Below are 23,680 nucleotides of genomic sequence, written 5' to 3'. Positions count from 1 at the left end.
TGTGCTCAGTTGAGAACTAACTATTGCCTTCAGGGGTTCCCAGCTATAAGTTGTCTCCGTTGTTTCTTACACAATGTAAAGAACTGTAGGTGGCATTGAAGGAAGTGCCCTTTATCTTCTATAAGTGTCCTTGAGTACAAGGTATATCTTGTCTGAGGAGATGTATATGTCACCAGATTCTTCTAAATATTTGGTGGCTTGGGATCAAGCATTTTCTACATGGCTTTTAGTCTCTTTATCATTCATCTTTAATTTCACATTCAGTACCTTGTAAATGAAGTCAATTTTGTGAGATTTTTTTTTTTTTTTTCATTATGGTCAGTAATTCTCTGTCTCTGGAAATAAGAGGCCCAATAGAATCAAGATGTCCAGGTGTCTGGGCTGCAAAGATGGCTTAGTGGTTAAAGGTACTTGTTTGCAAAGCCTCATAGCCTGGGGTTCAGTTCCCCAGTACCCATGTAAAACCAGATGCACAAAGATGTCTAGGTAGAACCAAGAGACAGCTGATATACCCAAGGCATCTGAGAAACCAGAAACGTGGGTGTTTCTGAGCCTGTAGGTCCATAGTGACAATATATTTTATCCCTTAATGGGCAAAGAACCCATTGAGTATTCTTAATGGTCATCAGGAAGGGAGTGGGAACCAGGACAAGAGCCCATAGTTTATCTCTAGTTGAGAATTTTTTCTGCATTTTATAAAGAAAACATGAGTAACACGAAGTATGCATTTGAAGTATGAGCCATCCTCAGGTAGGATGGGACGATTTGGCTCCATTTCCTGAGATAGGTCTCCAACCTGTGAGTTTCGCTTTGCTTTGAGAAGATGTGCTTGGAGCCTCTTGGTGAACACTTGGATCTCACCTGATTATTTTTATTAAGAAGTTTTATAGACCATGGACTGGCTAACACAGTTCACTATGGCTGTTTGAGATCACTATCATGAAAAACTTTCTCCCTTTCTCTCATCTAGGAAGGGTTGCTTTTCTCTAACAAAGCACACCTTCAAGGCAGGCTGAAATGACTTGAAGTTTTGGCTCTGAGCTGCCTTGCAAAATGTGTCCAAGAAGCATGAAATTCTATGCTGAGTGCGTGAACTGCTAAACCACTTGACTCTAACCATATCTAAAAATTTTATTTTTATATTTCTCTGTTCTTTCTGCTTCCACAAAAGATGGGCCAATCAAGCTTTTCTGTAGGTTGCTCCTCACCAAGTGTGCTGAGTATTTGCCTTGTGTTTCATTGGTCACATTGTGCCTTGACATCTCTCCACTCCATCTTCCCCTTACCCATTGCATTTGACATTGTGTCTTCGGGGCCTCTGGGTATGGGAGGGGGCTGACTGTGACTTGAGGTCTGCCTGAAGATGAGATTTAGATGACCGTCCTGTAGGCAGCTTCTGGGTTCCTGCCCTCTGGGAAAAGGAAGGTTCTTTCATTTAATTTTCATACTGATACTGAGAACAGCATAGGCTTCAACTTTGAAAGGATTTAACTTTCTACTAAGGTAACAAGGAGGGAAAGAAAAGCTGCCAGGCACCCCTTTTTTGGGACTGTCCCACTGTCCAGGGCTCACCCATCCAGGGCCACTTTCTTATCTGGAGCCCTGCAGATGCAGTGCATGTTATGGTCATCCATAGCCTCCCCACCCTGATCTGGCCCCATCCCTGCCATTCCTGTGCCCTGGCCAGTAAGGAAAAATTGCCTCTCTCAGGTTGAAAAGAGCCCCTACCCATTCTCCTATGGCTGACGGGTCAATCAGAAGATAGTCTGTTCCTTTGTCCCACAGACAGCATTGGTAGTGTAGACAAAAACCAAGTGGTAGAGAAACCTGGGTCTATTGATAATGGACACGAGGGTGCTGCATTTGGTGGTAGGAAGGCCTGGTTTAGCAAAAAGCTGTGTCTTGGTATTGCTGCATGCTTCTGTGTGGATTTATCTGATGACATTCCCATGCTTTCTGTGGCCTTCGTAACGCTGGAGGAATGAGAGGCACCACTTGTTTCCCTTTTCCTTAAATACCCACTGAGGCAGGTAGCTGGCTTGGTCAAAGCTCAGGTGTAGGCTATTTTGTTTCATTATACCTGAAGTACTGCAGTTCTCCTTCCTTGCTTGCTGATACTAGCGAGTCATGTAGCTCACAAGTAGCTAGTAGGTCTCAGTGCAGCTTGATTTAGGGGTATGTATAGCTAAGTTGTTTGAGAAGGTTCATTATGATACATAAAAATTTAATGGTTTTCTTTTTTTTAATCCCATTTCCTCAGAATAAGATGCATTGTCGTTCCCCTCAGCCCATAAAATTTAAAACCCACCTTCTGTATTTCAGTAATTTTAACCACTTCACTGACTTGTCCTAGGTGCAAATATAACTGACTCCTGAGGAGAACTTTGCGTTTTCCAAAGGGGAGAAGGAACTGTGGCCATCCCTGAGGAGCAGTAGGATCTTAGGATTTGACTTCCACTTTGTCATCTTCACTTTTCTCTGTCTGAGGCCATTCGTGGCCACTAGTCTATTTGAAATAACTCTTGGCAGCCAGTGTAATCTCCTTCATCACAGTCACCCACAGGAATGCATCCTCCTGGCTGGAGACCAGCTTCCTTGATGTCACATTCCCAGCTGCTCAGGCAGTCACTGTCTGCAGCCTCTGATCATCCTTTAAGGATTGTTTGTAAACATGTGTTCTAGGAGTGAGAATTGAGCATGTTGAAATTGAATATTTTTTGCCCTCTGCCATCTAATAATACTTTCAGAATTGCCTAATACTCTAACTAGAAAGCAGTAATCTAGTGTCCTGAATAAAGCAAACCAAACTAAGCACCTGGCCCGCAGATAGCTCTTAGCACAGCTGTGCCAGCAAACCAAATGAAGACCTCTCATGACTCTGGCCAAGGCCAGATGTTTTCCATATTTAGAATCACTTGGGTGCCTCTTACCAGCCTTCCTCCAGCGTTAAAGTGTCACCTTCAAGGACTGTTGTATGATTAGTCCAGATGGCTTCAAGGTTGTGGACGGGCCTTAATTTCCTTCTCTTTGACATCTGTAGCTGTGAAAATTAAGAAGCCAATCAAGACGAAGTTCAGAATGCCAGTGTTTAACTGGGTGGCCCTGAAGCCAAATCAGATCAATGGCACCGTCTTCAATGAAATCGATGACGAGCGGATTCTGGAGGTACACTGTCCTTGGTTACAAACTAGGGGTTCATGCCATGCAGCAGAGCCAGATGGTGCTCTGTATACTTGTAAGTAGCATGGATGTTTCAAGAAGAACTAGATGTATACTATCAAAAAGTAAATTGGGGGACTGGGGAAATGGCTTAGTGGTTATGGGTTTGGCCTGTGAAGCTTAAGGACCTGGGTTCGATTTCCCAGGACCCACGTAAATCAGATGCACAAGGGGGTACGTGTGTCTGGAGAACATATGTACTAGCTAGAGGTCCTGGCATGCCCATTCTCTTTTTCTCTCTGTCTCCTTCTCTCTCATAAATAAATAAATAATTTTAAAGTAAAATTAAACAAGGTTTTATAAAGCAGTTCTATAGCTATGTTTAAATAGACAAATTAAAATGATATAGCTTTGAGTACCTTCAGCATGTGCCACAAAGTAGGTATCTGACACAGTTCAATCCTTTAATTTATAAGAACTTAAGCTTGACTTATATTGATTAATGGTTCAGTGATCATACTTACTACTTTATTTGATGAGTTCAGACTGTGGCAGCTGTCTACACAAGCTAATTATTGAATCATTGTGTTAAAAGTTATATTCTTAATAAACATAGGAAGAATATGGATCATTGGGTAAGAGCACTTGCTATGCAAGCATGAGGGCCTGAAAGGGCTTGATTTGTCCTGAGTTCAGTTCCTGTGTACCTACATAAATAGCTGGGCATGACCATGCATATCTGTAGCCCAGTCCTGCAGGAAGCAGAGACCAGAGCATCACTGAGGCTCACTGGGCAACCAGTCTGAGCAAAAATGGCAGCCTTGAGTTCAGTAAGAGACTCTTGTCTCAAGGAAACATGCAATAGAGGACACTTGGCAATCTCTTTTGGCCTGGACATCTATGTGCATACACACCTGCACACTCATGTGCATTTACTACACACCATACTACACACACACACATGCACACATGGAAACATAGAAAAAGCCATTTCCAGAAACAAGGACTCAATAGAAAACATAAGTCCTTTGTTTAAGCTATTGTATAAATAGTGATATCATGATAATTTAGTTTTTACGTATAATCCAATTTGCCAATGTTATCCTTCTTGATCCCTAGGACTTAAATGTGGATGAATTTGAGGAAATATTCAAGACAAAAGCCCAGGGTCCTGCCATTGATCTTTCTTCTAGCAAGCAGAAGATAACACAGAAGGGACCAAGCAAAGTGACGTTGCTCGAAGCAAACAGGGCCAAAAATCTTGCTATAACTTTAAGGAAAGCTGGAAAGACTGCTGATGAGATTTGTAAAGCAATTCATGTGTAAGTTCAAGGCATCTTGGAAAAGTTTAGAGTGAAAAGAAAAATAAGGAAGTTTGAATTAGCAGATGACAGAAATAGTGGGGCAAGTCTAAGTTCAAAGACGGAGTAATTCTTGATATGCCCACCAGCACTCCCTCCTGTTATGTTTGTAGCACTTCAGAGTTGAGTAAGACGTGAGCACTGAAGAGGTGGGCCAGAAGTTACCCAGGGATGTTTGCATTCATATGAGTAACTTGTCACTGGAGAAGGGTAACATCTGGATTGTGACATCATTTACTGTCTTGGTCTGCTCTTCTGTGTAGGCCTACAGCAGTGCGTACACAAAAGGAAAGTTGAGCTGAGTGCTGCACGGGTTACGAAAGGAGAAATGGCAGTTTTCTCTGGAGTATCCGGATCATGTCCAAATTTGTTGGATGTAAATTTGATGGCATTTGAGGAATGAGGTGGTCAGTGCCAAATGCAAACATGGTGCAGACGCAGACTTTGATGCACAGCAATAGTAATGCACACCCCCTGGCTCTCTGCTCTTTCAGGACATTTCAAATAGGTTCTTTCTTTCTTTTTTTTTTTTTTCACTTTAATTTCTGAACTGCATAAAAGATCATGTTTCTGTTTATTTTTCTATTAGAAGAATCTTTCCACTCTTTTTATGGCCATGTTGATGCTATTAATGATTTAGGAAGTAATTCTTAAGTTTCATTTTGAGGTCTGAGTCTTGCCAGGCTGAACAGAACTCATTCCTCGGTTCATGCTGTCCTTGAACTCAAGGACATCCTCCTACTTAATCCTTCTGAGTGCTGAGATTATAGGTGTGAGCCACTATATCAACTATAATTTAGAATTTTGTAAATGTTGACTAGAGACCCTTACCTTACACTAAGAGATGATTTGGTTGGATTTTCTATCTATAGCCAGGGTTATAATCTAACAGAATAGTGCCTCCTACAGTCTCTTCTGATTTTTGATATTGAAAACTGACATTTTAAAATCTTACATGCCTTGTTTGCCATGATAATTTTATGTGTAATTCTATTATTTTGCTTAATGATAGCTGTTGCAGTCAGGTTTGCATTGCTGGTAGAAATCACCCAACCAAGAGCAGCTTGTGGGGGACAAAAAGCTTTATTTTGGCTTACAGGCTCCAGAGGAAGTTCCACAATGGCAAAAAATGAGAGCATGAGCAGAGGGTGGACATCATCCCCTGGCTAACATAAGGTGGACAACAGCAACAGGAGAGTGTGCCAAACAGTAGCAAGGGGAAACTGGCTATAACACCCATAAGCCCGCCCCCAACAATACACTCCCTCTGGGAGGTGTTAATTCCCAAACCTCCATCAGCTGGGAACCTAGCATTCAGAACGCCTAAGTTTATGGGAGCCACGTGAATCAAACCACCACAATAGCTTTCTGGAGAAGAAAGTAGAGGTTATCACAAGTGCTTCATGTGTTGAATTGAGGAGGAAACAATATTCTCAAACAATTGTCTTAATTTAAATATTTTATGCATTTTATCAGATATTCTGTAATTATTTGTACGGTGGTGACCTCTTTGACTGGAGGACCTCACAGTGTCTCAAACCATGTCCTTGGACCACTTACCTGTCAGATGCACCAGCCTTCATTCATGAGGGACACTCTAAACTCAGAGAACTATATAAACTAAGGATCTTCTAGGTTTTCATGAGTTACCAACTAGGATACCTGATGTTGAGACAGGGCTAGCATCAGTGTGGGGCTTCATGGTAGAGCTGTTATCATCCGAGGCCTGATGACTTGATGATAGATGTGCTGGGTTGGATGGAGGGAGCGCTCCTCTAACGCTCTCCTGTCGGCACTGTCTTCAGGTTTGACTTGAAGACACTGCCTGTGGACTTTGTGGAATGTCTGATGCGGTTCTTGCCAACTGAGAATGAGGTGAAGGTGCTCCGGCTGTATGAGCGGGAGAGGAAGCCCTTGGAGAGCTTGTCAGATGAAGACCGCTTCATGATGCAGTTCAGTAAGATTGAGCGGCTCATGCAGAAGATGACCATCATGGCCTTCATCGGGAACTTCGCAGAAAGCATCCAGATGCTGACTCCTGTGAGTGAGACAGTCCCAGAGGGAAAGACCCACAGAGATAGAGTCAGCTGTTTAAATATTTCCCAGAGTTACACTGAATGTACTCTGGGCTGTAAAGTCTCCTAAGCTGAGATTATACATGTATGTTAGCTTTTATTTTCACATTGTTAATGCAGTCAGTTGAAAAATGGTGAATTCCATATTGCTAATCTCTAGAGATTAGAGAACGCTATTTTCTGTCTTTGTATATAGCCTGTGGATTTCAAATGACTTGTAGTATAAAACAAGGTAATCCATTTTCTAGTTGGCAAGAGTGGAAATGTGGCATTCATTTTTAGTAATAATCCCATATCTTTAGTGAACAGACTTAAAAGTTTTTAAAAAAGCATTAAATTCATCATAGGTTCCCCCCTCCCCCAAGGAAGTTTGTTATAGAAGACCGTAGTAATGTACAAAAAACTACTCAGGAAGCAGAGGTAGGAGGATAGCCATGAGTTCAAGGCCACCCTGAGAGTAGAGAGTGAAGTCCAGGTCAGCCTGGGCTAGAGCAAGACTCTATCTTGAAAAACCAACCAAACAAAAAAGCTAACTCTCTCTATTCACAGAGTTAATGTAGAAGAGACTTAGGAATGCATGTCGTCAACTTCAGTGCATGCCTCACTCTATTTCTAAATAAGATTTGTTAGTTACTGCTTATAGCATGTCTATTCAAAACATGTTCTGAGAACTTCTGGAAGGAGTTATATCCCTGCTCACTCCTCTTACATACTTGGACATTTCTACTGATTTACAAATAAAAATTGTACACGATTAGATGTGGTGGGCAGGGGAATGAATTCTTCCAGAAGAGGCTGATAATACCTAAGTCTAAATCTTACTGGTTTATAGATCAGCTACAGACAGATTTTGCTATAAACAAGTTCCTGTGTTACATCATATTACTGTGTGTTGTTTTGAGACTATGTTGTATGAGATGGTATAGTGACCTAAGACCTAGCCAGACTGAATTTGCTACATTTAAGAAAAGTAGAGCTGGGCGTGGTGACACACATCTTTAATTCCAGCACTGAGGAGGCAGAAGTGGAAAGATTCTCTTGAGTTTGAGGCCACACTGAGACTACATAGTGAATTCCAGGTCAGCCTGGAATAGAGCAAGGCCCTACCTGGTCAAACAAACAACAACAAAAAGAAAATGAGAATCTCATTACAACATCAAGGTCTAAATGCAGGCTTGCTTTCTACTTAGGTTTTAGCTTCCATTTGGCTTGCCATTTTTAACATGTCTCCCCCTTCTTTACTTTGATTGGAATCTAGCAACTGCATGCAATTATAGCAGCATCTGTCTCCATAAAGTCATCCCAAAAGCTCAAGAAAATTCTAGAGGTAAGTTAAGTTTTGCTGTTATATGTGCATGGGGAGCTGAGTAGTCAGCTGCCTTCCAGCACCTGGGAGGCTGTCTGAAGGGTTTCTTGTTTCTTTCTTCCTCTTTTAGATCATTTTAGCCCTTGGAAACTATATGAATAGCAGCAAGCGAGGAGCAGTTTATGGATTTAAACTTCAGAGTTTAGACCTGGTACGTGAAGTAAAAGCATGGGCTCTCTTGAAGGACAAGCAGCTGTGGAGGTTAAGTTGTGCCTTGGGGAGAAAGTGGGAGGTTTGGGTGAGGATTCTCTGAGTGAGAGTGTCAACTGATACAATATTTTTGAAATACCATTTGAAACAAAGGACCTAAATCTTTAGGAACATTTATACCCTTGCACTTGGTATTTTCATTTCTAGAATCTTTACTCAAGAGTCTGAATTATGCATACTGCATTTTATAATAATAATATCAAAGTCCCATATTGTGGGAAATGATTAAATTTACTAGAGTAAACTATGCTTCAACTGTTTAAATAATTGAGAAGAGTTTTCCACCAAATGGATAGCTTTGTGTTACAAAAGAGAGTGTAAATCATAAATATAGTTTCCCCAAAGTGCTGTCCTTTGCAAAGTCACCTGAATTATATGAACAATTATATGAATTATATGAGAGAAGTCTTCCATAGGCCTGGCCTAATGTAGCTTCCATGTAAGAAAGGGCAATGAGCTGAGTCCCGAGTCAAAGGAGATGATTTGATTTGAGTATCCAGTTAGTCATGGGCTACGTCCCCCACAAAGCCATGACTGGGTCCACAGTATTTGCCCCAGGACCCCCACAGATACCAAAATTTCCAGGTGCTCATGTTCCTTCTATAACATAGTATAATATTTTAGGTATAAGCTACACACATCCCCCTAGTTTTAATCATGTCAAGTTTATTTATAAGACCTAGTACAGTGTAATAATTTGCAAATTATTACATGTGCTGTTACACAGACTGTAGTGTGGAAGCCCTGACCACCCAGAGCTCCAGCACACATCTGATGTCCTCCTTTTACTTGTGTTCCATCCTTCATTTTAAAGAACACTAAAATGGAATCTTCTCACTTTTAAGCCAAGGGAATAGCAAATATGGGGACATAGTTAGGGTGAAGATACAAAGTATTCCTGGTTTAGTGTCCATCCGGGCATTGAGCATACACCCTGTCAGAAAGTCCTCAAGTCACTTAAGCATCAGTGGGCTAGTTCTCTGAAAAATATATTGAATCTTGAGACTCCTATGGGGGTAGGGTGGGAAGTCACCTGAGGAGCTCTCTCCCTTCATCATTGCTCTTGTACCTAACCCATGTCCCCTTTTGTTTTCAGCTCTTAGATACAAAGTCAACAGACCGAAAACAAACGTTATTACACTATATATCAAACGTTGTAAAAGAAAAATATCACCAAGTGTCTCTGTTTTATAATGAGCTTCATTATGTGGAAAAGGCTGCTGCAGGTACTTAATTTCAGATGTCAGTACTACCCTTAGATATTTCACACCTCAATTATGGGGAGCCATTTCCTGCCTAAACACTCTCAGAACCTATTTTGAAAGTCAGGATTAGTAACAGTGACATTCAGATGTGGAACAAATGTGATGATGCTACCTCCATCTCTAAAAGACGAGAATGTGGACATGAAGGCATGCCTGTCAGTGTTCTTTTGCAAAGGTCCATGTCTTTGAGATGTGTGGACCTTTCCTTTCCCATCAGTGTCTTTTTGTGCCCTTAATGTTGTATAATGTATGACACTGAGACTCTGAGTCTACACAACATAAGTTTAATTTGGTTTCATGCTATTCCCCTTACTCAAAATGTAACACATGTTAACATTTTGCTGTTGCCTCAACACTGCCTGTATTCCTTGGTTGCCACTTTGTATTAACACTTTCTCATTTAAATTACCAGTCACTCTGACATAATCTGGAATATACAATGATAGTAAATCCCATATTATAGGTGAAGAAATTATCATTTGTGGCGTATTGCTTGTTCAAGGTGATATGAATGGTGACCTTGGGAAAGTGACAGAAATAAGACTGGAACACAAGCATTCTTATGATTTGTATGTCATCTAATAATCCATGTCGTCTCATGAGGATATTAGGGTTAAAAAAGGAACATCATGCTAGTTTACCTTGGAGTTACAGCCATGATTTTCAACTTGTGTTCTTGAGCCACACCAGCTACTTTTTGTTTTATTTTGTTTTTGTTTTTTTGAGGTAGGGTCTCACTCTAGCTCAGGCTGACCTGGAATTCACTATGTAGTCTTAGGGTAGCCTCGAACTCATGGTGATCCTCCTAACTCTGCCTCCCGAGTGCTGGGATTAAAGGCGTGCACCACGCCTGGCTCCAGCTACTCTTTATTATAAACTATCATTAGAGTCCTTGCTGAGTCTCTTAGGGCAAGGCTAATCATGACTTCCCTAGCCAGGCAAAATGGCTGCTCTGCATTCTTACTGAAGAGCACTCTGTATTTCAGTCCCATAGAAGATGCATCAAATTTTATTATAACAATATATATGCAAGCTATATAATTTGTAAGAGTATAGTCAGCTTTTAGTTCCATAATTCACCCAGGCCCTAGCAAACTGGATGACAAGACTAAATGAACAAGGCAGGAAGTGATACACCATTGCTAGGTGGGTGCTGTGAAGCTCTGGGGAGACTGGGAGTCAGGCGGAAATGGTCAGAACAGGCTGGAATGTGCCCTTGGTGGGCACAGGCTCCCTTGGGCAATTAGTGGAGTTTCCATTCTGGTGGAATGGTCCTCCTTTGCCTAAATTAATGTCTGTGCGTATCACAGCTCTGGTTAAGAAGACTAGATAGCAGATTTTTACCCCACTAACTAGTAACATGTTTTGTTTAGTATAGAAAGTGTCGTTTGGAAAAAGAAAATCAGTGGGGAAAATGCAGAGTCTGAGGTGCTGAGTGGCTGAAGTGCAGCCCACATGTACCACACCCCAGCAGACATTTCTCAGCACCTTCTCTCTGCTTGGCACCGTCGGGAGAGTTGGTACCGGGGAATTGTTGTATAATTCATCCATGCACAGAAGTCAGTCAGATGGGACCAACTTCCATAGGAAAGTGACTCAGGCTTCAGGAATGAGTGAGTGAGTGAGTGTGTGTGTGTGTGTGTGTGTGTGTGCACGCACGCATGTGCGTGCTCTGGGTGGTAGCCTGACTGTAAGTTTCTCCTGTGAAGCAAGGCAGAGTTGTGTAACAGAAAGAAGCTGTCCAAGGTTGCCTTGGATCATAATGGTCACTGTCACTGAAGTTCCACAGAGAATGTGCTGCCCCTGGCTGGAGAGTTATGGGAATGCAAAAGAATAAAAATCCTAAAGGATTAAAAACAACAACAACAAAAAAAAACCTAATACTGTCTGAACCTATAGCCAACAAGTAGGCTGTTTCCTGGGAGAAAAAATGGAATAGTTGTGTCCATGACAGTAAATGGAGTATAGGATTGAATGAACTGCTTCTCTGCCCTATGTGACTCAGGGCAGGCCACAAAACTTCTTTATGTGCTTTTTCTCATTGGCAAAGTGGGCTGATGGAGCAACAGAATCAGTGCCTATAGCAATGCTCGTGTCCACTGAGTTTTTTGTATTAAAGGCTGTCTGTGACAAAAGGCAGGGGCAAGTTCTAAGGGCTCTGAGTAAGCCCTAGAAAGAGCTGAGAACTTGGCTTAGCAGCCACATTCTCTGTGGGCTTGACTCTTTGGTGTGCTGCTTTCTCTCTGTCAGTCTCCCTTGAGAATGTTCTTCTGGATGTCAAGGAGCTGCAGAGGGGCATGGACTTGACCAAGAGGGAGTACACCATGCATGACCACAACACGCTGCTGAAGGAGTTCATCTTCCACAATGAGGGCAAGCTGAAAAAGCTGCAGGATGATGCCAAGATTGCCCAGGTAGTCCACCAGAGTGTATCCCCTAGGGCTCCGGGTGGCACAATCCCTGGGATAAGGCTGTAAGGCCCCATTTCTGTGTCCATGGGGTAGATTCCTTATGTAGCTAATGATTATTCCAGCAATAGCTTCCATTATTATCCTTAAAAGTGCCTTTTCTCTGTCTCTCTTTCTGTACAGACCCTTTCTACTCCTTTCCCTCCTTTCTTACACTGTTCAGCATAGGTCTGTATTCACTTCCCGAACACAGAGTCAGGCCTGTGCTATGCAGAGCAGTGTCCCTGGAGTACAGGTTTCTGTAGCCCTTCACTTCTGAATCTTAGACTTCCCAAGGAATCATTGATGTGCATGCAAACCTACACCATAGTGCCAAGCACACATCACCAGAGAAAGCCAGAGGGCTGGGGAAGTTCAGAAAGCAGGTAGGATACTGGGCTGTGGTTTGGGACTACTTTGTGTCACAGAAGAGTTTGAAGAGAGAGGGTGTGTGCCTTTTGCGGGGCTGTGGTAAGGTCCCGCTACTGCGTTGTTCTGATTGCTAAGGGTAAGGTAGGTATCTCAGGAGATGTGGAGGCTGGGGAGAATTGTATGGAGACACGGGAACTCAGAGCAAGCTACTTTGTTTCAGTTGTTTTCCCCAGAGCATCCAGTCTAGGTGTCATATCTCAAGAGGCTCAAGAGAGATTTCCTTCTTTCCAGGATGCCTTTGATGATGTGGTGAAGTATTTTGGAGAAAACCCCAAGACAACGCCACCCTCTGTGTTCTTCCCAGTCTTTGTTCGGTTTGTGAAAGCCTATAAGGTGTGTGGGAGGAGTCCTTCCTTTATGGCCTAGTGTTATTACTTTCCAAGCAGGTACCCTCCTTCAAATGTGTCGTGTGGGATAGCTGTCCTGCCTCTTGGAGCTCTTTGGGATGCAAATCAGGGTGGTGCTGGCAGGAGATAACACTCTGGCTCTTCGCAGCCTGAGAGCTCATAGTACTCTTGACGGTTTCTTTCTCCATGAAGTCAAGCTTGAGCATAGCCAGAAAACCAAGGCTGTGGGCTTGCCTGCTGGGGTCACGTGAGATCCTCCAATACCAATACTGCCCTATTGTTGATCATTGACCCAGCCAGCTGAAAGTCCAGACCTCCATGGAGTTGTTAATGCATTGAGTAAGTGAACTATGACATACAGCAACAGTCCAGCTATAAATGAGCACAGGAAGAGCCTGCTGTTACATACAACTGAGGGGCTTCTTAGACTGGCATTCACTGTTTTGGACCAAAGGATGGTGCTGTTAAGGTTAACTCCTCTGTGATTCTTTTTCTGGCCCAACAATGCCCCCTCTTTTTTAATGGGAGGCCCTTTGGGACACAAACCATGGCTTTAAATACCTATGGCATTATGTCTAAAGAGGTTGTCCTTTGAGAAAAGAATGACCAGGAGGATGTTAGAAAATTGATCACACTGAGGAAGCATTGCAGCTGTCATGGTTGTCCATCAATTCCCATGGAAGTTGGCTTTTGAAACCATGGACACACTATATAGAACACTGGTAGTGCTGGTGGAAGAAAGCAAAATGTTTATTTTAGGGGTACAGTATGGCCAGGGTACATACACTTCTAGGAAAAAACACCATGGGAAGTAGGATGTGAGGCATTTGTGTAATACCATTAGAGGCTAATGGCTTTAAAGAATCATGCTTGGGCTTTTACCTCAGGTCATGACTAATGTGGCAATGATGCCCCAAGCTGCTAACAGAAGGTAAGTGCCTTCACTGGGAGGATCAGAACCAGCACCAGTAGAGCACAATACAAACAGGGGCTCGGGGGAAGGAGGTCACTGGCCACCAGCTGGTACTGACTGGTGCTTTGCAGTCCTCTGGGTCCTGGCAGCTGTTAAGCTACAGAGTAGAGTTGCCCTGAGGAGGTTCCTGTTAGATGTTGCAATCACATAAAACCTACATTCAAAAAGTCAGAATAGAAACCATATGCTGTTTTAAAATTATATAAGACAACCTGGGAAGTGCTGAGGTTGCTTCCAAAGCTGGAAGCTGCAGAGGCAGCTTGGAATAGAGGCAAAGAAGCTGCCCGCTGTGGTCTGTGGGATGTGTGGTAAAACCTTCCTGTAAGCATGCTTGTCCACCTTACTACTTCTGTTTGTGATCGTTGTAGCTGGTGTGGTTAGGCAGTCATATTATGAGATGTTTTCTTTGTCCTCCTCCAAAACCACCTTCCTGATTGCACTGGCCATGGCATTTTGTGGGCAGAGGTTGGGAGGTTAAGACACCTGTCCTTTTTCCTCTTCCTTAAGTCTGAACTAAAATGAAACTTAAGACAAAAGCAACAGATAACAAAATGCAAACCTTACTATTGGCAAAATATGATTGCTGAATTATACTGAACTGCTAAATCACTTAAACCTTTCCATCAGTTTATACCTAAACATCAGAAACTTACTAGAGGGGAAGATGCATGGAATTACCCAAGAGGGCTAATTAAGCCCATTGAGGTTCATCTCCCAAGTTATCAGGCCAGTCACTGAGCCTTTCTTGGGAAGGAGAGCCAAGGACAAGTGCTCTGAGAAGCTGTCAAGGAAACATAAGCTCAGGGGAATGGAGGTTTTCTCCCATTGGTGGTCAGAAGGCTCTGGAACCTTAGATTTTGCTTTTAAAGAAGCTGTCATTAGGTGGGAAGATGCTGGAGGTAAGCCATTTAGGCAGTGGATAAGCTCATCGGGAAAGTCTGTGAAGTGCAGCTCAGCTGCCAGCAACAGACCTTCTTCCCTTCACTCACTCCACCTCACTGCATTCTCATCTTTCCATTTATGCAAGTTTTCTTTTTCCTTTTTTTTTCTTTTAATTAATTCACTTCTCCAGCAAGCAGAAGAGGAAAACGAGCTGAGGAAAAAGCAGGAGCAAGCCCTCATGGAAAAATTGCTGGAGCAGGAAGCTCTGATGGAACAGCAGGACCCAAAGGTAAGAAGGCCCACACCTTGCGAGGGGCCGCGGAGAGGCAAGAGTGACAGGAACAAGTTGCATGTGGGTGTGTGTTTGAGTGCGCGCATGCCACGCCACATAGGCACTGGCCAGAGGACAGAAAATCCAGGTGGTCTCTTCTTGGACATTCTTTTGAGACAGGCTTTCTTTTCTTGCACCTTCTGGTGAAGGTCGGTATGGCTGGCCTGTGAGCTTTGGATTTTCCTGGCTCTGCTTCCTGCTGTCACAGGCATGTTGGGATCACAGATACATGTCCCACGCTGCACTTCACATCTGGCTTTACACAGGTGCTATGGATGAAATGTAGGTCATCAGCCTTTGCAAGCAAGTGCCCTTAACTGCTGAACTACCTTCCCAGTTTTTCTAAATTAGTTTATTTTTTTATTACTATATTCAGCAGCCACTGAAATAAGGCTAGGAGCATGTTTGTGGAACATTTTCAAATTTATAGAAATCTAGAATTTAAACCTTAGCTGGATACCTGGGTCACACAAAATGATCTGGATCAGGGAAGTCTTGACGGTGATCCCTCTGTGTGTTAATCTTAAAGGGGGTCTTTGCTAGGACGGTTGGGAGGACAGTGTAATGAGTAATGATCACGAGGGCTGTCAGGCCTTGCTACAATATTTGAGAAGTTATGATTATTACCCCTGCCTGTGTGGCCAAATGGGCTAGCCTTTATATCGCTGCCCAGCAGGGCAAGGGGAGATTGCATGTTTGAGTTTATTCTCTTCCCAGAAGCTTCCTGAGGGTTTTTTTTTTTCCCCCCGGGGGGGAAGGGGGGAGTGACATTTGAGTAGAATGTTGGGATGATGTGATAGGTATTTTTAGCTGATACTACTTAAGCAAAGCTTGAGCACACTTTGGATTTTCTTAAACTCCAAAGAGGTGCTAGCTCTGCTAATCTCTGTCCTCCTTTCTTTTCAGTCTCCTTCCCATAAATCAAAGAGGCAGCAACAAGAGTTAATTGCAGAGTTAAGAAGACGGCAAGTTAAAGATAATAGACACGTGTATGAGGGGAAAGATGGTGCTATTGAAGATATCATCACAGGTAATGGGTATTTCCTCTTTGTGACCCATGAAGATCCACTGGCCTCATTTAGACATGTAGATTTTCAGGTCCTTTTGACCAGGGTCAGCAATTTCTTTTACTTTATTCATATCTAGACTTATGTTGCAAGATTGCAAACTACAATATGCAGCATATTTATGGCATCATGTCCCAACACTGAAAAATGATGCCTCAGTACCAATGGAACACATAGTTTTAGCAGGACTTCAGCCCGAATGGCTTCCCATTGGTTTTGAGATTTATCATCATTCTCCCTTTACCTCCTAGTGGCCACTCCTTACCACCTGCCTGACTAATATGAATACTGAGGAAGGGCCCATTCAGCTCTCTACTCACAGCCTGTGCAGGATTCTCTAGCATGGTCTTTAAAAGCCTTTTCACTCCTTCACAGTAATAAAATCAGTAAGAAATCAGGAGAGGCTCTTTTAATTTGGATGAGCCCATAGGATTCTAGCTTAGAATTGGAGCCTGGTTGTCCTAGCAGCCAACAATCATGAATAACTTAGTTTGGTTCTTTTCTGACCAAATTCTAGCTTAATGTTTTCTGCTTGAGCCAATATCCCAGGTCTCCACACTTCCTCTTACTGATCAGAATGGTAACGTGGTGGCTGCTGTCTTGTAGCAGTGGCAACAAGTGACTTTTCTTTCATATCTCTTGCACATGAATGCTGTTTATCAGCTTCCAAGATAATTAAAGCACTTTTTTAGCATTATGGTGTTGAGGTTAAAAAGATGCTGAAGTGTAGACCACCGAATGGTGTGCCTCCATGTTCCCCTCACCCACTTCGACAGTAATCTGTTGTGGCCAGTCTTATTATATGTGACAATAACATACACATCCCCCCCCCCACCCCGACACACACACAGTACCCAATTCCTTGGACTTTTTTTTCCTGTCATCCACAATGCCATTTTCATACCCCCAAAAGAAAACTAAACAAGTCCTTAATAACAAATATATAATCATTCATATTTCCCCAATTGTCGTAGACTTTTATTTCCTATAGCTCAATCAGCACTGTAAATAAGAAATCCAAAACTACCAAAACCACAGTATTCTTTAAACATTTTTGTTAACTTTTTTATTTATTAGAGTCCGAGAGAGAGGGAGAGAAAGAGCGAGCAAGAGTGAGAATGGGTGTGCCAGGGCTTCCAGCCATTGCAAATGAACTCCAAACACATGTGTCCCCTTGTGTATCTGGCTAATGTGGGTCCTGGGAAATTGAGCCTGGGTTCTTTTGTTTTGCAGACAAGTGTCTTAACCACTAAGCCATCCCCCCCTTTTTTTTTACTATCACAAACCCAGGGAAAAGATAGATAGATGACAGAGCCAGAGACAATATTAGGTAACTTCAGTAAGAAATTCTTTTTGTCTATCAGGCTGGGCTTGGTGGTGCACACCTTTAATCCCAGCACTTAGGAGGCCAAGGTAGGAGGATTTCTGTGAGTTCAGGGCCAGCCTGAGACTACATAGTGAATTCAAGGTCAGACTAGGCTAAAGTGAGAAAAAAAAAATCCTTGTCTATATTAAAACAGGGTAATTGAGTGGATACAAATGTGACTGATGACAGTGGTACACAGGCATGGTTGTTAGTATCTCATTGCATACCAGGCAGTAGCTTGCATTTTGCCTCCTCTGTCCTGGGGAGAAACTGGAGAATGGCCAAGCAAGGATCTAAGATGCCTTCCCAGGTGAGCACCTCTTTGTCTTGATGCTATAGTAAGATTAACTCATAAACATCAAAACATCCAACTTCTCACTGGTGGGCCATGATAGCATATGCCTGTCATCTTAGCACTTGGGACTAGAGGCAGGAGGAAGAGGACCAGAAGTTCAATGTCATGAGTTTGAGGCCAGCCTAAGCTACATGAGACCCTGCCTTAAAAAATAAACAATAATCCTAGCACTCAGGAGGCCAAAGTAGGGGGATTGCTTTGAGTTCAAGGCCAGCCTGAGATATAGAGTGAGTTGCAGGTCAGCCTTTGCTAGAGTGAGACCCTGCCTAGAAAGGAAGAAAAGAAAGAAGAAACCATACAAACAAAAACGTTGAGCCCTAAAAGAACTTGAAGTCACTTTTCATCAGTATGTTCCCTGCCCCCATTACACTTATAGCAGTCATCTACCAGAGGTGCATGTGTTTACTCAGCACTTTCTTTTCTCCTCGGAATATTTTCCACTTTCTGCCCCATCCCCTTCTAGACTTTAATGAATAACTTAAATACAAATTGCCTTCTGCCTCTCTTGGCCCTTCCCTCATCCCCAGGTATGATTAACAAAGCACTAACCATGTACTAACGTGGCAGATCATGGCTTGATTCTCTTCTGTTTGTGTTGTTTGCTGTGCTTCTCAATGCAGTACTGAAGACTGTGCCCTTCACTGCTCGCACTGCCAAGCGCGGCTCTCGGTTTTTCTGCGAACCTGTTCTCACTGAGGAATACCATTACTAAACTATTACTCTTTCTCACCTGGTGCTACTAAAAGGTTGCTACAGGTTTTTTGACTTCTTATATCCCCCTGTGTGTCTGATAGGGCCAACCAACACTGGCATGGGATAGTATCTGCATTATGTTGTATTGTGTGTTGCCTGCTTCTGTGGTTGCTGCATGGTTTTGCCTTTTTACTCATCACTGCCACCTGTAGCACATACTTGCATCCACCTCGCCCTGATGGTCTGGATGTGTGTGTGTGACAGTTAATAGAATTACTTGTAGAAATTATAAAAATACAAGATTTGAGGGCTAATATCAATGAATACATAATGATAGTATATAATTTACTGAGCACTTTCTGACTCTAATAGGTTCACAGATAGGAACATCCTCCTTTATGCTCAGCAAATTGCTGTGATAGTAAAATGATGTGCTATCAAAAGTGTACAAATAATGCAAAGGGTTCCAAAGTTGTTTTTGCAGAAGGGACCATACTATGTACAGCTATAGTCTGAGCCTGTATTTCAAATGTCTTAAGTAGTCCAAATTGCGATGGAACTCATAATAGTATGGACTTAATGCTGGGCGTCCTTTCAAACCTAGAATCCTGTATATGCTGAGGGCCTCACAACTCACCCTGAGCAGGCCACCTCTATTCACTGTCATGCCCAAATCTAGCTATCAGCAGTTTCCTCTCAGAGCAAAGCTGCAAGGCAGGATGTGCAAAAACTAGCTTCCTGCCAGCTTACTCTTGCTCCTTCCCTGGTAGCTCTGTTCCATGTCAAACAGAGCATTTATTCTGTGATGAGGTCCCAACTGATTAGCTTCTTTGGCTAGGGCAGTAGCACCAAAAATATGAATACCAAATAGTTATTATTGGAAGATAATTGTTTTTAGAATTAGAAACAGGTCAGATATCTAAGAAATAATTTCCTGGTCTTAGATTTTGATATTTAAAAATGAAAAGGCAAGGGAAGAACAGTGGAATTATAGTCATTGACTGTGTTGCGATTGACATGGAACTGAGTGTGTTGTGACATAACTACTCTGTGAATTGTGTAGTGTTTCATTGCCTGCTGTGCAGTGTACTTAACTCACTAGTACTCATTAATACTGTTGTCTGTTTGCTGTCAGCTTTGCTGTTAGACTCTCTCTCTGTGTGGAGCCAATCTTCAAAGCAGCTTGGAACTGGGTGATCAGAGAGCTGGGTGGGAAAACACTCATCCTTCCCAGGTTTTATCTAACAGTATTTGTAGTAATAATCCCTCCCACTTTGCTGACTCATCCTTCCCTGGTTTTATCTAACACTACTTGTAATAACCCTGCCCTACCTTGCTGGCTAATATGCCCAGGAATATTAAGCACTAAGTTGAGTTTCTTTCCATTTTCATCCCATTTTTACTTAACCATCATTTGTGTTTTTGTTTTTCTGTTTAGCCTTAAAGAAGAATAATATCACTAAATTTCCAAATGTTCACTCGAGGGTAAGGATTTCTTCTAGCACACCGGTGGTGGAGGATACACAGAGCTGGCAAGCATCACTTTTTACTTAGCTTCCTCCTCTTTCTATGTGCACTCATGGTTTTCACTTGTGGCTCAGGGTCAATACTGGTGAGAATCTGACCAGAAGTCTTTGTACCTCACATGGCAGTGAGCCTAGGCTGAGCCTCTGTTGGATTTTCGTAGCCTACTTCCACGTCCAGTGGGATGGCTGGGGTAAAGTGCTACTTGCTGACTGTATTTGCTTCATTTATCTTGTTGGTCTTCAGGTTATCCCAGTTTTATATTGAGGTTGAGATCACTCGACCTTTCCTGGCCAGGGAAAATGATCTACAACCTTTGAAACATTAGAATTCTTTCTAGTCAGCTCCAGCCTAGTTCTGCCATGCAGGCATGTAGATCAGGTAATTTTTTTAACTTTAAAAAGTTATTTACTTGAGTGAGAGATGCCTTAACTGCCAAGCCATTTCTCCAGCCCCCAAGTATGTTTTAATGTCAACTATCAGTTTAAATATGTGGGGCGTATAGTAGGAAAAACATTTTGTGGACCAACTGTGGCTCATTACTCCGTTTTCAGTTTACTGAATAGGTGAAGAAATAAAAACATTAAATTGGATTTGGTACCTTTTACTGTAAAGGTACAATGTTTCCTTGCAGAAGTTAATAAAAACAAGCTATTAACTAATTAAAAGAAGGGGAAAACTTGCAAGACTGTTCTTTTTCTTCTTGTCCTGACTCCCAAGGCTACATGTGTTATTCATGGAGGTATGCCTCCGTGACAACTGCTTACATGGAACCCCTGTTGTGCCACTAATGCATCTCCGTGAGCAGAACACAGCAAGAACTCCTTAAGCATTCCTTGTATGAACAATACAATCTGGAAACTGGATAAAGGCTACTTTTCCCTGTTGATGAAGTATTATGGAGCAGGAATGAATACTGAGGAGTCAGTTTAGTTTAGATTCATTGATTCTAACCCACAGCCTAATAGATGAAAGCCATAGAAACCTGTATCTGGAAAGGCCTTGCAGTGCCTTCATTATTAAATGTCAGAGATAAGATACCACAAGACAAACTGCTGTATTAGGTTTGCAGTTTAAAATTCATTGTAATTACTAGGCTTTCAGGACAAAAACAAAACTAAAGTTGTTTTCAATGGAAACATTTTTAAATAAGTTTCAACTAGACATTAAACAGTGACAAATAATCTGTGCTTTTCTCTTAAGTCTCAGAATCCTACCAGTGTTATCTTCCTTTAATTATAAATATTCAGGGCAAATGTACCTCTTTGGTTTAATGCTCAAGGAGTTTGAAGGCCCGATTAGCCTACTCTTTTCTACACAAGCTGCTTTGACTGGCTGCCATCTGGCCTTTTTCTTGCTTAGACAAGAACTCAAGGTTGCTATTCTTTCATTGGTGGTCTCCTCTTTACAGATCTTAGAAACCAACCATACAGAAGAGCCGATGCGGTGAGGAGAAGTGTCAGGCGACGCTTTGACGATCAGAACTTACGCTCCGTTAATGGTGCCGAAATGATGATGTGAACCTGAGAAGTGCTTACAAGTGGAGGGCACACACAAATGGAATTGCCAGTGGGAACTTATTAATGTGCTGCCATTTAGCTGCAGCCCTGAACACAGATAAAATATTCTTAAGGGCTCAGTTTTAGCAAATATAGGAATTTTAAAAATTATGGGTTCTCTTTTCGACCCTTGTTAACAAGTGCCTAAAAATGGAAATACCTGCTCAGATTAATCAAAGCAATAGGATTTGATTTGATTAGGTATCTTTTTACGTCAGTATGTTACTCAGTTTTTTAACCAAAATGTAAATTTCGTATTAAATTCATTACTTGCCATTGTAATTGTTCCTGATGGCCCACCCTGGTTTCCTGATAAGTTGTATATAACACAGATGCATCTGCTATAGACTCCTTTTGCTGAGATGTCTTTGAAGGAACTATGTTTCAACCATATCCAATTTTGTTTAAGAACATGCAATGGAGAAGGAAGTCACATGATAAAAGCCTTCAATCATGAAGCCCCAGCAACTGCAAACAGGATGCAGCTGTTCCATACTCTACTTTTGTGCAAGGGTGCCATGCCCTGTGAGACATTCAGTGGATGAATGCAAGATAATGGCATAAAATGTTAAGTCTTATTTGAAGTACTGTGTTCCTAAGCTAGAGGCAGTTTTTTTTTTTCAAAATATTGCAAATATATTTATTAATTAGCACTAAATTTAATGTCTGAGCAATGAGTACTTTTGAGAACCATTATGGGTCAATCCTGAAAGTAGAAATCGGTGCCTTGTTAGTCAGGGAGAATTTATCACTCTTGTCAGTAAGCATTCAAGATTGCATGTTCTAGATGAACCTGGCTTGATTCTCTTCTGACAATCCAAGGATTTTTTTGTCCCTTTTGTAAATTGGGAGTATACTAACACATTTGGAATCATGTATCAAAGTGAACTGTCCATTTCCCTTAGGAGGAACTACAGTTAAGTTGTTGAAAAACATTAACATTTGGATTAACTTCACTATTAATTTCCTTCCTCACTAGCAAGGCAATTGTTCCATCCCAAAGTCAAAAACTGGACTGAAGCTAGCTAAATCTATACTTTCCATAATCTACATTCTGCTTCTGGCTTACCTTCTTGGCACATCAGTATATTAATTGTAAAGTTTATTGTATAGTATTTAACCACTGAATTTCTTTTGTGTTCATGTGAACTCCTTGGTGAAGGTCCCTTTCCCATGATGTGTAGTTATATGATCTCTCTTTAAATGTACAGATATTTTGCTATAAAATTGGTGCAGTTTTTTATGGTTTTTACACTTGTCTTTAATTCTCACCTAAACCTCTGGGTAATACTGTAAATATTGTTTAAAATGCATCAGCTTATGTTATTCAATCTGAATGTTCCTTTAACTTATAGTTTTTTTAAAAAAATATATTTAACTACAAGGACAAGTTAGGAGTCAGTTCCATATTTCACCTTAGTACACCCATTTACAGATTATATTTAAACTGCCACTTGCTGGCACAGTTCCATAAATGTGTATTTTAAAAAGAACATGCCAAAATTTTGTCTTCCTATTGAGTCAACAATTATTTTGATAAAAATAGCAATTTGACAATAGGATAGATATAAAACAAAGTTGGACCTTTACCACAACGTAGCTGTCTTCCAAAGGCCAATGCTTGTGTACATTTGTTAAAATGATTGGCTACTAACATTGGAATAGACAATAATGTTGGCATGTTCTTTTCTATGTCTATTAATGAGCCTGCTTCTTAGCAATATTAGAAATGTTTTATAAACAATTCATGTTACTTTTTGGGTCTTTCATGCCATATGAGCAAATAAACTATTTACACTACTATTCTGTAATGTGCTAATCCTTCACTGGTGCCTTTTAGTAGCTTCATCCAGACTTTAAAAACTTTGATAGAAACAAGTATGTCTTATTTGAATTAATCCAAAGATAGTTGGCAAACTTTAGAATGCTTCTTCGTATGATCCTCCTGCCTTAGCCTCTCTCATGCTTGGTTCCCACATGGATTAATAGGAAAAGACTTTAAAGGTCTTTAATATTCTAAACATTCAGTAATAAATACTTTCAAAGCACAAGTTTAAATGAAGAGCTAGAATTCAGGGCGTGTTGTTTCATGTCTAATGTGCATGCTCTGTTCCTGTGCTCTCATCCATTCTACATGCTCAAAACACTGGAACACTGAAGTTCATGGCAAGATTCAATCTGCAAGACACAGACTGGGATTTGATTGTAAATTGCCCATTTTTCCACTGGATATGATAGTATCATAATAATAACCTTAAAATGAATACA

The 23,680-nt window shown here is 41.6% G+C and overlaps 1 protein-coding gene across 8 annotated transcripts in view; it reads left to right on the top strand.

Annotated features, from left to right (window-relative positions):
* Fmnl2 (formin like 2) overlaps positions 1 to 23,215 on the top strand; it is a 323,333-nt gene extending 300,118 nt beyond the window's left edge. The window contains exons 16-28 of one of the 8 annotated variants that reach the window (XM_045147178.1): positions 1,172 to 1,192; positions 3,041 to 3,165; positions 4,279 to 4,481; positions 6,326 to 6,560; positions 7,854 to 7,922; positions 8,032 to 8,112; positions 9,268 to 9,397; positions 11,687 to 11,850; positions 12,547 to 12,648; positions 14,708 to 14,806; positions 15,755 to 15,878; positions 18,257 to 18,382; positions 21,265 to 21,401. In XM_045147178.1, coding sequence (XP_045003113.1) covers positions 1,172 to 1,192; positions 3,041 to 3,165; positions 4,279 to 4,481; positions 6,326 to 6,560; positions 7,854 to 7,922; positions 8,032 to 8,112; positions 9,268 to 9,397; positions 11,687 to 11,850; positions 12,547 to 12,648; positions 14,708 to 14,806; positions 15,755 to 15,878; positions 18,257 to 18,348 — 1,445 coding nt within the window. In that variant the 3' untranslated portion in view covers positions 18,349 to 18,382; positions 21,265 to 21,401. Of the gene's footprint in view, positions 1 to 1,171; positions 1,193 to 3,040; positions 3,166 to 4,278; positions 4,482 to 6,325; positions 6,561 to 7,853; positions 7,923 to 8,031; positions 8,113 to 9,267; positions 9,398 to 11,686; positions 11,851 to 12,546; positions 12,649 to 14,707; positions 14,807 to 15,754; positions 15,879 to 18,256; positions 18,393 to 19,767; positions 19,862 to 21,264 lie in introns of all 8 variants that reach the window. The other 7 variants (XM_045147177.1, XM_045147179.1, XM_045147184.1 and 4 more) reach the window with 7 other exon arrangements.
* Positions 23,216 to 23,680: the final 465 nt, after the last annotated feature.

The sequence above is a fragment of the Jaculus jaculus genome, chromosome 4, assembly GCF_020740685.1.
Source record: "Jaculus jaculus isolate mJacJac1 chromosome 4, mJacJac1.mat.Y.cur, whole genome shotgun sequence".
NCBI classification, from domain to species: domain Eukaryota; kingdom Metazoa; phylum Chordata; class Mammalia; order Rodentia; family Dipodidae; genus Jaculus; species Jaculus jaculus.
The sequence above is the reverse complement of the archived record's forward strand: the minus strand, read 5'-3'. Positions and strand labels throughout refer to the sequence as shown.